The sequence below is a fragment of the Idiotropiscis lumnitzeri genome, chromosome 17 (genome assembly GCF_059441095.1).
Source record: "Idiotropiscis lumnitzeri isolate Australia: NSW breed Sydney's pygmy pipehorse chromosome 17, RoL_Ilum_1.0, whole genome shotgun sequence".
NCBI classification, from domain to species: domain Eukaryota; kingdom Metazoa; phylum Chordata; class Actinopteri; order Syngnathiformes; family Syngnathidae; genus Idiotropiscis; species Idiotropiscis lumnitzeri.
The window spans coordinates 15,094,498-15,108,130 of record NC_142407.1 but is presented as its reverse complement, the minus strand read 5'-3'; the positions used below and the strand labels follow the sequence as shown (position 1 = coordinate 15,108,130).

The 13,633-nt window shown below is 42.3% G+C and overlaps 3 protein-coding genes and 1 non-coding gene across 5 annotated transcripts; 3 read left to right on the top strand and 1 right to left on the bottom strand.

Annotated features, from left to right (window-relative positions):
- Positions 1–113: 113 nt before the first annotated feature.
- ddx52 (DEAD (Asp-Glu-Ala-Asp) box polypeptide 52) lies at positions 114–4,634 on the top strand. Its single transcript, XM_088280129.1, has 15 exons — positions 114–277; positions 503–713; positions 1,187–1,320; positions 1,512–1,697; positions 1,759–1,902; positions 1,979–2,090; positions 2,182–2,254; positions 2,648–2,851; positions 3,065–3,155; positions 3,238–3,360; positions 3,436–3,586; positions 3,970–4,045; positions 4,130–4,201; positions 4,283–4,453; positions 4,527–4,634. Exons 1-15 carry the CDS (start codon positions 191–193, stop codon positions 4,558–4,560), a joined length of 1,869 nt encoding a protein of 622 aa, XP_088136255.1. The 5' UTR covers positions 114–190; the 3' UTR covers positions 4,561–4,634.
- A 624-nt stretch (positions 4,635–5,258) lies between these two features.
- On the top strand, positions 5,259–6,792 carry rpl23a (ribosomal protein L23a). Its single transcript, XM_088279659.1, has 5 exons — positions 5,259–5,378; positions 5,863–6,043; positions 6,223–6,399; positions 6,476–6,545; positions 6,731–6,792. The coding sequence occupies exons 1-5, from the start codon at positions 5,354–5,356 to the stop codon at positions 6,743–6,745; spliced, it is 468 nt and encodes a 155-aa protein (XP_088135785.1). The 5' UTR covers positions 5,259–5,353; the 3' UTR covers positions 6,746–6,792.
- LOC148320512 (small nucleolar RNA Z17) lies at positions 6,072–6,144 on the top strand. Its single transcript, XR_015839662.1, has one exon. It is a non-coding gene; the product is annotated as a small nucleolar RNA Z17 (small nucleolar RNA).
- Positions 6,793–6,829: 37 nt separating the features above from the next.
- Positions 6,830–13,361, bottom strand: birc2 (baculoviral IAP repeat containing 2). Of its 2 annotated transcripts, none has more exons than XM_088279656.1 (13): positions 13,041–13,361; positions 12,149–12,271; positions 11,454–11,693; positions 11,009–11,289; positions 10,541–10,846; positions 9,841–10,111; positions 9,543–9,642; positions 9,392–9,470; positions 9,258–9,306; positions 8,837–9,079; positions 8,661–8,759; positions 7,683–7,838; positions 6,830–7,554 (listed from the first exon to the last, which is right to left on the bottom strand). In XM_088279656.1, the coding sequence occupies exons 3-13, from the start codon at positions 11,545–11,547 to the stop codon at positions 7,319–7,321; spliced, it is 1,914 nt and encodes a 637-aa protein (XP_088135782.1). In that variant the 5' UTR covers positions 11,548–11,693; positions 12,149–12,271; positions 13,041–13,361; the 3' UTR covers positions 6,830–7,318. The 2 variants fall into 2 exon arrangements, with proteins under 2 accessions (XP_088135782.1, XP_088135783.1); XM_088279657.1 differs by lacking the exon at positions 13,041–13,361 and adding an exon at positions 12,577–12,979.
- Positions 13,362–13,633: the final 272 nt, after the last annotated feature.

Sequence of the window (13,633 nt, the reverse complement as noted above, 5' to 3'; positions counted from 1 at the left end):
GCCAACATTCGAGGAATTAATTTATGTATTAATTTCTATTTATTTGCACATGCGCGGTGTAAACCCCAACCCAGTTAGTGGCGGAAATGAACCACTAAACACATTGGCCGACCACTAATGAACACCACAGAAGAAGAAGAGGACACGCAAACGTTATGCGCATGTCTATTTGCTGAGCCTACAATCCAAGATGGATGCCTTCGAGTTGTTTCGGAAACTCGGAGCTGGAGCTAAATTTGACCTGAAAAGGTTTGGCCAGGACGCTTCTCGCTTCAAGGTACCTTTGCTGTGTTTAGCTGATTTGTTTTGACGAAAAAAATGATTTATTGGATAAAAAGTGCGACTATTCGTTACAAATGTGGCTACTCGTGTCAACGCGGTTCGCTTATCATCCATCATTATCGTTTTTCGAGATGTCTTACGAATAATAATAATAATGTCACGTTACACTTAATACAACAGGGAAATGTGCACATTTCGACCGTTTATGTTTTATTTTAAGGTTGTCAGGGCGCATGCTGGAAACGCGTCGTCCGAGCAGCTCTCTGCGATCGATTACTTCGGCGCAGGCGTGACCAGTGGAGTGCAGAGCACAGCAAAGGACCGAGATTGCGACGAAGAGGATGAAAAGAGCGACGCCGAGGCCAAAAAAAGAAAGCGACGGGATGAGGAGAGGAGGGTGAAGAAGAAAAAGACGACAAAAAAGATAACAGGTAACATTGCTTTTAATGGATTCCAGAGCCTCTTGCAGTACAGTAGGTTTGTATGTCCTTAATATTGTAATCATAATAATATTAAACTTTACAAGATAATAAATAAAAAATGAATTAAACACGTTGTTCATCGTGACTTCATGCATTAGTAGTATGGCTCCTTCTAGTGTACTGTAAACAGAATCAATTCAACTTTATTTATTCTTGAAGAAGACGGTCATAACTGCTCAGCAAGCTGCAGTAATATTTGTTGTTTTTCACAGAGATTTAACTTGAGAGAAAAATGCGCCAAGCCATGGTTTTATTATTATTATTATTAGTTTTTTTTTAGTTTAAGATTCTGCCAGGATGGCCAAGTGGTCTAAGGCGCCGCGTTCAGGACCCAGTCTCCCCAGGAGGCCTGGGTTCGAATCTCGAATTTCCCCATTGTGGGACTAATAAAGGGAATATTATTATTATTCAATGTTTTGCAGGTAATGTCAACAATTCAAAGCAAGATGGGATCACCTGGATGTCTTCACTGGATGGGAAGATCCAGAACCTTCCAGGGAAGGAGAAGGAGAAGAAGTCATCCGTGAAAAGGCTGAAACAGCTGCATCGGGAGAAGGTCAGACTCTTCATTTAGTGGACAGCCAATATTTTTAATATATTGACATTATTATTATAGTGTATAATTTTTGTGTTCATCTATTTTGTACACATTTTAGTTTTTTCATCATCTCAACTTTTTAAAATGGATGACATTTGTGTAAGCCCTCCTGCTATGGATCACTTACGATTCCAGTGAATATGTTTCAGGTCAACCGTCTGCGTTCTCGTCATCACATCCATGCGCACGGCAGCGACACACCGGACCCCGTGTGCACCTTTGAGGAGCTGCAGTCCGAGTACCAGCTCGAGCCGCGGCTCCTTCAGAACCTGCGCGACGCCGGCCTCAGTGCGCCCACGCCTATTCAGATGCAGGCCATTCCGCTCATGATGCACGTGAGTACAAACGCGCACATTCACATGTTCGTCTGTGACATCATGACGGTGCGGCCAACAGGGTCGTGAGCTCCTGGCCTGCGCCCCGACGGGATCGGGCAAGACGCTGGCCTTCTGCCTCCCTCTGCTCGCACACCTGAAGCAGCCCGCCAATCTCGGCTTCAGGGCCGTCATCATCTCCCCAACAAGAGAGCTCGCCAGCCAGGTAACTCATCAATGAACCTTCAAAATAAAGTCACCATCACAATTTGTTTAAGTCTACCTAACAATTTGTTTGTCAGACCCACAGGGAGATGCTGCGCCTGTCTGAGGGTACCGGCTTCCGGATTCGCATCCTAGACAAAGCATCGGTGGCGGCCAACAAGTTCGGACCCCAGTCCAACAAAAAATTCGGTAACGTGTGCTGAAAGTGAGAAAAAAATGTTTAAAAAGTGGGAATATAAAGAGTACATTTTCTTATGCACTTATGTTGCATCCCACACAGACGTCCTGATCAGTACTCCCAACCGACTTGTCTTCCTGCTCAAACAGGATCCTCCCGCCATTGACCTCAGCAGGTAACGCCGGCAGCCATTTTCTTGCATTTGGCATTCATTCATGTTAACTCATTGGAACATTGTTGATTTTTCCTTCATTTCTAAAATGATTTAATTAAACTTCCATTTCTTTTAATCTAAGCCTGCACTTTTTTTTATTTAATTTTTTTAAATTGTAGTTATTTCTTTTAAAGGTATTTTTATATTTATTTCATTGATTTTTTTTTTTACACGATATTGTATAGCTATTATTATGACTACATTTTAAAAGATGAGTGAACATGTCAAATTCCACAATAAACCACTTTTGCTGTCTTTTCCATCAAGTTTCAGAGTGTGGCGCCCCGTGTAGTCCTGTCATGGGCGCATGTTTTCAAATGATGCTCCTTTTTTTTTGCACGTGTGTGTGGTCAGCGTGGAGTGGCTGGTGGTGGACGAGTCGGACAAGCTGTTTGAAGATGGCAAGACAGGCTTCAGGGAACAGCTGGCTGCCATTTTCCTGGCGTGCTCCAGCGCTAAGGTGCGCCGTGCGTTCTTCAGCGCCACCTGCACGCTAGATGTGGAACAGTGGTGCCGTCTCAATTTGGATAATCTCGTCTCAGTCTACATCGGACACAGGTACGGCTGCAGGACACGCAACACTGATGAACTTCCAGAAATAGCGTTGATAGTAGTATCAATAGCATTTTTGTTTAACATAGTACATAACATGTTAGTTTTTTTTTTGTAATATTAATTTGCATGGTACAGTGTAGTCTTTAAAAAGTACTTAATGCAGAGTTGGATGAATTGAAGTGACGAATGACTCATCAAGACATGAATCGTATTTAGGAACACGGCGGTGGATTCCGTGGAGCAGGAGTTGCTGTTTGTCGGCACGGAGAACGGCAAGCTGGTGGCTGTGCGTGACATCATCAAGAAGGTTTGAACGCCACTTCATGATGTCAAAATAATTCTAAATGAAATAAAAACACTGATCCAAGCTTTGGGCGTTGTGTTTTCAGGGCTTCATGCCGCCTGTGCTGGTGTTCGTCCAGTCCATCGAGCGAGCGAGGGAGCTTTTCCACGAGCTCGTCTATGAGGGCATCAACGTAGACGTCATCCATGCTGAGCGCACTCAACAACAGGTATGTTTTATTTATTTTTTTTAAACAGGTCATCGATGTGACAGAATGGCACTAACCTGCCTCATCTTCTTTTAGCGGGACAACGTGGTGGAGAGTTTCCGCTGCGGAAAGATCTGGGTGCTTATCTGCACGGCGTTGATGGCCCGAGGAATCGATTTCAAAGGCGTCAACCTGGTGCTCAACTACGATTTCCCAACCAGCGCTGTCGAATATATTCACAGGATAGGTCAGTAACATTGACATGAATTTTGACTCGTCTCACGCGAAAGATAAGATACTTATAGGATGTCTAAATATTTCCGAGTGTTTTTCTATGCTTTATATTTACATTGCAAAAATGTCCAAAATGATTCTACAGATTTTCAATTGAAGCTAATATATACAAATTTGTTATGGTTTTTATTTTATTTTTTTAAAAATAAATTTTCTGTATTTTAATGTTCTTTTGAAGCCAATTTTACATGTAATCTCCTCTTCATTGTGTTTTTTTTTCTCTGACATACCTACCAACATTCTGGAATGAACTGCACTATTTTAAAAATGAAAGGAAACTCAGCATAGACGTGGGATATATTTTACTAGCTGCTTAATTAGTCCCAATGCCCTTAGGTCGCACGGGCCGAGCGGGCCATCGAGGGAAATCCATCACATTCTTCACAGAGAACGACAAGCCACTCCTGCGAAGGTACGATCACAGTGTTGGAAACAATAGGCTATGTTCAAAACTGATCCAGGTTCCTAAATGATAAATGTCCTATTCCGCCGCTAGCATTGCTAATGTTATTAAACAAGCCGGCTGTCCAGTACCGGACTACATGGTTGGCTTCAAGAAGATACACAGGTACAAACAATATTTACACTCAGTCTTTTTTATTCCACATGTTCGCAGTTAAAGTGACATTTTTTGTGTTTGTTATTAAAGCAAATTGAAGAGGAAGCTGGAAAAGAAACCTCCCAGTCGGAGCACCATTTGCACCACGCCGCGTTTCCTCATGAAGAAACCGCCCCAAAAAGTCCAGAAAAAGCACCAAAGTTCCGGAAATGCAGAAAAGCGTGAGAAAAAAACAGCAAATTCTCTAAAAAAACAAGTCAGGTGAGACAACAGTGTGACTTGCATGATTATCACCCCGGAGTTCTTCGGACTCAATGTTTTGTCATCTGTGCAGAAAAAAGAAGAGGAACAAGGCACAGGGAGAGTAGAAGATGGAATTGGGGAAATATTTTTGTTTTGTTTTTTCTTTGTACTTCTAAATAAAGAAAAAAATGTATTGAAATGTGGATTTTTCTCTGACTCTTGAGTGATTGATGGTAACACTGTCTTGAAAATGCAAATGTTGGATAGTTTTACCTTTATTTATTCCAATATCTGAGAATCTGATTTTTCATTTGGAAGCTGGCAAAGGGTAGAGTGTGAAACGGGTGAAAAATTCAATGCCATTTTGTTTTTGTGGCAATTGGAAGCCATCAAAATCATAAACTTGACGCTAAGTGTAGCGTCTGCAGTCACAAAGGCTGTTTAGGACTAAAGGAATTTATTTAGGCTGTTTTTTTGGGGGGGGGCAATTGGTTTTAACTATATTGGGTGTTGTTTCCAAGCTCGGGTGGTTGCGCATATGGAACAGGTGAGAAGTCCTTTACCATTTTGTTTTTGTGGCTATAGCAGCCCATCAAAATCCCTGACTTGATCCAGAGTGGATGCAATCTATCAAAATTCCGGTTTCTTGCCATCCACAAATGCGGTATTCGTCCTTGCGTAAAATAAGTAATTGTGACGCTTTGACAGTAAAGCTGTCTCTTATAATTTAGTGAGAAAAAGGTAGCACTGCTTTAACGAGTCACTAAAATTTCCCACAGCACTACAACACCACACTGGTCATCCGCGCGGTAGTGATGACGTCACCGCGTAAAGAAGACCAAGTATCGCGATAATATAATACAATCTCGCCCCTGCATTCTAGCCCCGGTAACCCTGAGCAATCTTTCTTTCTCCAACATGGCCCCGAAAGTGAAGAAGGCAGGTTCGTGTGTCTGAACATTTTCAACGCTCAAATTTCAACAAATATGCGGCTTTGACGGTAGCTCAACGTATAAAAGACTACAAGAAAACACACGTCTTCATGATAAGATCTAAATATGCCAATTGAAGACTCGCAATCTTGTTAAACAACGCGTGCAAGTTTACCGGCGTGTGAATTTTTGGGAACGTGCTACGCTGCACTAAAACTTAGTAGTTTAGTCACTTAGCTAATTTTCACAATTCGACTTGTTTATATTTCTGTCGATTGTTTATGAAGCTGCCTAATGTTGTCTATTTGTATTGAGTGTAGTTTGTTGCTAATATTAATGTCTGTTTGGGGTGAAGCATTGCGTGTTCGCTTCAGGATTAGCATGTTAGCTTATCAATCTCGTTTGCTGTAAACGGTCACGTGTCTTTCCTTCCAATATTTCGTATCCGTTGGACGTTATTTCGTGGCACATGTCATGCCTTTTATTTTTATTCAGCGGTCCCCATCAAGACGGAAGTCAAATCGAAGGCCCTTAAAGCCAAGAAGGCCGTTCTCAAAGGTGTCCACAGCCAGAAGAAGAAGAAGATCAGGACTTCTCCCACCTTCCGTCGCCCCAAGACCCTCCGTCTGCGCAGGCAGCCCAAGTACCCCCGCAAGAGTGCCCCTCGCAGGAACAAGTAAGAGCCTGCCCAATGGTGACAAAGTGGTGCAAATGATGCTTAAAAGCGATCAAAGTATGAACATCCCATGTGTCCAGCTTCTATCTGACTGATGCACCTAAACAATAAGATGAACAAAGTCATGCCAAACGTGTCATTGTAGAGATTTGGACTAATAAATGTCCGGCGTTGTCCAGGTTGGATCACTATGCCATCATCAAGTTCCCGCTGACCACGGAGTCGGCCATGAAGAAGATCGAGGACAACAACACGCTTGTGTTCATCGTGGACGTCAAGGCCAACAAGCACCAGATCAAACACGCAGTCAGGAAACTCTACGACATTGACGTCTCCAAAGTCAACACGCTAATCAGGTGCTTATGTTCACACGACGCTTTGGGCAAAAGCACCAGAATCTGTGAGTTTTAATCACAAGGGTTTTCCTTTCAGGCCGGACGGTGAGAAGAAAGCATACGTCCGCCTGGCGCCAGACTATGACGCGTTGGACGTCGCAAACAAGGTGAATTTTTATTTACTTTTTTTTAGGTGATATGAGTCAGTCCTGAGCGTGTGATGACAAACTTATCCATCTGACTGTTAGTGATTGCGTCTCAAAGGAACCACTGATGCCAGGACATAAACTGTTGACATTGTTGAGTCACCATTATATTTCTGCAGCTAATGTTTCCTTTCTGTTTCTTACAGATTGGAATCATCTAAAATGGTGCAAAAGACTTGGGTGCTAATAAATATTTGTATAAACCAAACATGGATGTACTGCTGTTTGTATTCATAACACATAAATTAGCAGAAGCGTGACACATTTATTTCCTCTGTACAAACCAGTGATCAAGACATTTGCATCTGTTCTTGTTCTAAGAGTAGCCTACTTCTTCATGAAACATTAGCGAGCCCCTTTCACACTGAGCTTTTTACCTGGATCGCTTGCTATCATGCGTAAAAAGCATCAACGTAGCCTTAATTTTGACCAATTTTCAAACAGAACACCAGACACTTGCATTTCTTGAAAGCCGGTGAATTTTGTCTCTTTCTGTTCAGCGTTTAAGGTTTCCGAGTCCTGACTGGCAATGAATTGTCCATGCATTTAATCTCTGCATTAACATACTAAAGCGGAGTGATATACTTAGCAGACAAACATTCTTAGTGACACCTGCTTTCAACACAAAAGCACTAGAGTGGTGACATTTCATTCATAGATGTACTATGTGAAAAGGGGCTTTTGTAGAAAGCCACGCGTTACATTCAACAATGGTTTAAGAGCGCAAGTTTGTTCTATGAGAGGAAGGTGCGCACGGTGCCTTTGACCAGGCCTCGACAGATGGGACACTTGCGCAGGGACGGCGCACACTCCTTGCACACCACCAGGTGTCCGCACGGGATGAATACGATGTTGACCTCCTTGTCCATGCACACTTTGCACGTTCGCTCCTCCTGAAGACGCCTCAGTTGCTCCTCCATTGGAAGACCCGACAGATCCTGGCTGGGGGATGCCGCTTCATTGGACTGAGCTAAAAACAGGACGTCATCACTATAGTGTAAAACATTCCGTGACATGCATAAAAAAGTAAACATTTTTATGTGATTAAAAAAGAAAACAAAAGTGGAGTGGAGACCGCAGTCGCTGGTCTTTTTGTACCCATGAGCTCTCTTAGCAGGTGCACGTCATTCTTTTGGATCCAGTTGCGGAAAACTTCGGCAGCGGCGTTGCCTTTGGTGAGGACCAGCTCAATGAGACGAGCCGTCTGTTGCTGCGGGGACGTCTGCGCCTGCAGACCGCCGTACTCCTCGGCGCCTGCGCAACAGAATGCATCAGCAGTGCAATTTCTTTGCTCAAAATGGTTATACTCGGGTGTACGCGTCATGTTTATATATCGAGAGGAGTTACACACACTGAAAAGAAAAACTATTTACTTCAAGAAAAATGGGAACTTTTAGTCCAAGATTTTTACATGTATAGACAGCAAAAGAAAAAAAATGTAGAAGTCAGAAATTTAAGGATTTTTTTTTTTTAAACATTTAAAGTGGAAGTTAACACTGAAAGTTGCTTTTTTTAAATAGTTTGAAGAATTTTGGTTTATGTATTTTATTTTTTTTAATAGGAACAAACATCTTTTTTGAGTTTTTACAAAAAAGTCCAAATATTTTCTCAGGAGATTTATTACCTCACAAGTAGTATTTATATCCAATTAAGAGAAAACAAAAATAAGAAAATATAAAAATATTTCTGAAATGTAAATAAAACGTTTTTAAAAATAATTTTAAAATTTTCTTCTATTATTCTAAGAGTATTTTTTCCTAAGATGAGCATAAACAAAGTTAAATTAATTTTACAGACAGAATTTGGCTATTCTTAACAATAAAAAAGTACTGATATGTCCATTCAATTTTTTCTTTTATTTATTTTTTTAATCTTTTCATGAGAAGTCGTAACTTAATCGCCAAAGTCACGTTTCAGAAAATTGTAAGACCTTTTCAAGATTATAAAAAATATTTAATTGATTTTTTTTCTTTCAAGGCTTACATTAAAAAAAAAAAGACTAGTCTTTGTATTAAAAAAAAAAAAGTTTTCTCTAAAAAATGTTGAGAAAAGTCTTATATGTGAGTGTTTACATACTCAGAACATTTTGCTCTCGGAGATGTTCCAACACAGGCGCCACACTCTTGAGCCGTTGCACCAGAGCCACCTGGTGTCGCTTGACAAACGTAAAACCGTCTGGACAAAAACAACACAAACCTAAGTTGCCGTACGTTCACGAGAGAGTCCGCAAAACGGCGTCCTGCTCAGCGTACCTGATGCCATGGCCTCGGCCATCATCTCTCGCTCCTCCTCCCTCTTCTGGTCCTCGGCGCTAAGCAGGTCCGAGACCAGTTCTTGGACAGTGCGGTAGTTCTCGCCGCTGCTGAGGATCTTGCTCTGCACCGTCTGCTTGACCAAGCTACGCTCGAAGCCCATCTCCAAGGCCGACTTGATGACCGGCGTGTTCATCATCACGGCGTCCTCACAACGCTCGTCACCCGGGCCAAGGTGCACCACTGCGGAACGCACAGATTTTCTCAACAAAAAAAATGCCTGGTTTCATAAAATCACAACTTTTTTTTAAACAAATCCAATTTGATCATTTTTACCCCCCCCCCCCAAAAAAAAAAAAAACAATAGTAAATATTTAAAAATGAAAATACAAAATGATTTTCAAAGACAGTTTTAAATCACCTGGCGGATCCACAAATTCTCTGGAGGGGCTCTCTCCATTTGTCAGAAGCTTTTGGGAAACAAACACGGACCAGAATGGCATTTTGTAAATGCATATTTGAAGCGGAGTGCCATTTTTGCATCGTCAACCAAACCTGCTCAAAGAGACGAGGGAAGCGCGCCTGAATCTGGTGCACAAACTCTTGACCCTTCTCCTGCAGCAAATATTCACACCTGAACCACAACCACTGAAGTGATTAATTTGCGGGCACAACATTCACGCGTGTCTTGATTTATTTCCGTTACCGTGGAAACCATTTTGCATGCTCCACCCAGGGATCGTCTCCTGACTCCCAACAGCGCAAACCTCCGTCGCAGCAGAAGCACTTCACGTCATCGTTGCGACCTAAGTACAATAAATGTTGCATTTTTTTTAAGAAACCTTTTATTGTTATATTTTTAAATAGTTCTATATTCTCGCAAAAAAACAAAAAAAACTAAGATAAAGTTTTATCCTTAGAAAACGAGATTTCTTGAGAAAAAAACAGTTACTAGTATTGGATTGTATAATTTAACGGTTTTGGGACCATGTTGACTTTCTCACCGACATAGTAGAATCCCGCCTTGGCCAGCTGCTCGGGCCTGACGGGGATGCGATTGGGCCAGTTGACAAAGGTGAGCAGCCGCTCGTCGTTCTGCCGCATGGACGGGTTGGACACGTTGTTGAGGGCGGCGGACGACAGCTGCGAAGACGACGAGGGCGGCGCGCCTGCCAGCGACACGTTGTCGGTGCGGTCGCCTCGCACCAAGCGGCAGTTGGGGTAGTGGCGCTGATGCTCTGACGACGCCCGGTCGCCCGGCTCCCAGTTGCTCAACTGTTGGTGACACGAACAGCTGGAAATTTTTTACTGTGAATTTGTGATTTTAGTGATTTTTTTTTATTTTACTTATTTATTCTAATAAAAGTGTCCCCCCCCCCCCCAAGAGTATAGACTTGTCAAATTTGTTTCACACAAACAAATATTACGTTTAAAGAGAAAACAGTCCACAATCGCTGCTTTTTTTTTCTATAAAAGCATTTTTCCCCCAGAAAATAGTTTTGTTTGAGATGAAAAGTTGAGAGTAGTTAGTTATAAAAAAATAATAATTTTGAAGCATTTCTTCAATTCTTTTTTTGTTGTAAAAAGAAGTATTTCTGAGAAAAAAAAAATTTTTATCCCCCCGCCTGCTCCCAACAAATAAAACTAATATTTATTAAAGTGTTTTTTTTTTTCTGTGCAACTTGTATTTGAAGTCCAGCGCACCTGCCCGCCGCAGCTGAAGCAAGCGACGTGGTCGCCTCGCCCCAGGAAGTAGAAGCCGGCCTTGGCCAGCTCGGCGGGCGTGATGATGGACAGCGTCCACGTGTGGAACGAGTCCAGGCGGTCCTGCTCGCGCCGCATGGCCGGGTTGTGGCAGGGGGGCCGCTGGTGCGACATGTCCTCCACACCGCGAGAGCTCAGCGGGCTGGAGGGCGGCGGCGGACCCGAGAAGCCCATGTTCAGGTAGCCCGTCGGCTCCTCGCCAGAACCGCCCGCTGGGTTCGGTGCTGCCGGGCCCGGACCGGGAACCTAGAAAGAAAAAGAAAAACACTAAATAATAAATATACCACAGAAAATATATTTTATAAAAGTTTACAATGTAATGATTATAATATACACTTTAATAAAATAACATTTTAAAATTAAAATGCAAAGAAAAAGGTTTCGTCTAGGACTTGGCGGGCAACTTACCGGTACGCCGGTGGCCACACGGAGCGGCGAGAAGGCCGAGTGCGAGGAGGAGAGCAGGTTGGCGGCGGACGGCAGGCTCTGCACGAAGGAGCAAGTCGGCGACATCTGCCGGTGCTTCTCAGCGGGACAGTCGCCCGCCTGCCAGCCCTCGGCCGTCACGTTGCAGCGGAAGCACTGAACGCGGTCGCCCACGCCCGTGTAGAACCAGCCGGCGCGCGCCAGGCTCCGCTCGCTGACAGGTGACGCCGGGAAACGAGCGAAGGTGGAGATGCGGAACAGTTCTGCAGGACCAAACGCACGTTAGGGCGCCCAACACAAATCACACAATTATTTTTTTCTCTTTTGCGTAATTTATGGCTGAAACGCAAAACCTCCTATCCGCATGATTTTCAGATTTCAGGAACCACTGCCCTAAAAGAAAAGGAGGGAACACAAAGAAGACTACCTGAGGAGTTGTCATACTGCAGGTCCGGCGGGGGGCAGCTGCGACAAAGGCTCATCAGAAACGGATTGTTCTTGAGTTGAACGAGAGTCTCCATGTTTTTGGGTGAGGAAGATGAGTAGGAAGGTGGAGGTGCCCCTCATGAGGAGGAGATGTTTGAGATGTGTCACGCACTCACACTCGCACAAAAAAAATAAGAGAAGACAGCAAAAAACGAAAGCGAAGGAACAAAAGCCACACCCACTATCAATCCTCAATGAAATAAATGAGTGAGAGGAAAAAATGGGTGGGAGATACCAAATCAGCCTGGATCCATACGAAAGTTAGGTACAATGTCAAACACAAAATATACTAAAATACATCCATCCATTATCTTAACAGTGAAGCTTCAACTTTTATTTTTTGATAAGCCGCAGCGCACTTTTCAATTTTTCTAAAGAGACTTCAAGCAGTTTATTTCTATTCTCCGTTTAAGTTTACTAGACGAAACAAAACCAAGGCGTTCAGTATTTATAACCCAAATTAAGTGCTGGACGTCTTACAAAACTCCAGTTGCTCAATGCTATCATAAATTGCAAAACGCCACAAAGGGGGAACTAGCGTCAATGCGCCGTGGCAATTATAAATCAAGGCACCGCAGCATGAGATTAATCAAAACTCACACTCACACATGCAGACAGACTACAAACATCTCAAACCTCTCCTCGTCCTTCAGTGCACCTCCTTTGAGGCGTCTAGCCCTCCATGATGAGAGAAACCCCTCCCCGGTGGTAAAATAAAAATAAAATGAATAAATGTAACTTTATTTCTCTTAACAGCACCTACGGGAATACAAAAGACACAACAAACAAAACATTATTTAAACAGCAACTTCACATGAATTGACCACGTGTCACATTAATAGCATATGAAATTACTTGTTTCCTGTCATTACAAAAGATTGCGTGGAAGATAAATTACAATTTTGAGAGGAATTACGCAACCAAAACACCATCAAGGCAGAATTGATAAGTGATAGATTAACATTAATTCCAAAATGAAACTATTTTCGAGTTGCACATTGATCGGTCAAACTAAATAGTGTAAATCTTAATGGAACTTCTATTTTTGGGATCACCAAATTTACCTTAACACTGAACCAGCTGCTTGACCCGAATCGACGAGACTGTCACATGAACACCGATTGAAGACCGTAAACTGAAATTGTACAAGTTGGCGTGGAAAATGTCGAACCGAAGTGGAATCCTGTGACATTTTCGTAACATAATAGTCGGTGGGTTCCCTCTTTGATGGGTTATATGCACAAACCGCTTACGTTTATATCCAACCGTTAAAGCATATTTTCTATATTATTATATCATTTGGTGTTGTTTTTGACGAAAATTGACCAACGGCAATGTTGATAAAAACGAAAAAATACAATAGTCTAACACTCACGAGAAAATGGCCTGCTAACGTTACTAGCTCCCGCAAACTCATTTGGTTTATTTGTCGCGGGGAGAACAAGAAACGCCTAAATGACGTTATGTTAGTCACATAGTAAAAAGGGGGAATAATGAAAAAAACTCCGACAGGGGTATATACACTCACCGTGGGACAATTGATTGAGTCAGGCGGCGGAAAGTCCCGTCTTGGAGAGATAACTACCAAGATGACACACTTCCGGGTTCGGATGAAACGAAACCGTCGATCGTATTTCACATTTTTCACTAAACTTGACACGACAGTAACCAACGAACGACGACTTAAGTCGCACCCCGTCGCTACAATTGTATTATCATTGTTAAATTTAATTAAAGTAAAGCGCTTGAAAAAAACGCGCCGTAGCATAAAGCTGTTAGTGTGTAGTTATAATTGTAGATTTGGATATTTATTTTACACTCACACGAAAAAAGATGGATGTGTGTCTTTTGTGTCAGTTAGCGGGTGACTGGGTTAATTTCTTATGAAAGCCAGCAACGAGAAGTCAGTTATGACGTATAACAAAAATAAATAAAATATTTAAAAAAAAAAACAAGCCCGAATGCAATGCGTCATTCAAACTATTTTATTCATTATTTAGCTTTATTGGTTTGTTTTAAGTTGATTTTGTGTGGCAAAAGGAAAATCTAATTTTAGTTCCAAAAAGGTGGGCCATCAAGATTTGATAAATCAACCGATAAATAAATAATTGTCTGTATTAC

Coding starts and splice junctions, on each gene's coding strand:
- birc2 (XM_088279656.1), bottom strand. CDS start 11,547: ATGGAGACTCTCGTTCAACTCAAGAACAATCCGTTTCTGATGAGCCTT. Junction 11,290..11,453: donor GCAGTATGACAACTCCTCAG/GTAGTCTTCTTT, acceptor TTGGTCCTGCAG/AACTGTTCCGCATCTCCACC. Junction 8,760..8,836: donor GGCCGAGGCCATGGCATCAG/GTACGCTGAGCA, acceptor GTTTTTGTCCAG/ACGGTTTTACGTTTGTCAAG.
- ddx52 (XM_088280129.1), top strand. CDS start 191: ATGGATGCCTTCGAGTTGTTTCGGAAACTCGGAGCTGGAGCTAAATTT. Junction 3,361..3,435: donor CTGAGCGCACTCAACAACAG/GTATGTTTTATT, acceptor ATCTTCTTTTAG/CGGGACAACGTGGTGGAGAG. Junction 4,454..4,526: donor TCTCTAAAAAAACAAGTCAG/GTGAGACAACAG, acceptor TCATCTGTGCAG/AAAAAAGAAGAGGAACAAGG.
- rpl23a (XM_088279659.1), top strand. CDS start 5,354: ATGGCCCCGAAAGTGAAGAAGGCAG. Junction 5,379..5,862: donor CCCGAAAGTGAAGAAGGCAG/GTTCGTGTGTCT, acceptor ATTTTTATTCAG/CGGTCCCCATCAAGACGGAA. Junction 6,044..6,222: donor AGTGCCCCTCGCAGGAACAA/GTAAGAGCCTGC, acceptor GGCGTTGTCCAG/GTTGGATCACTATGCCATCA.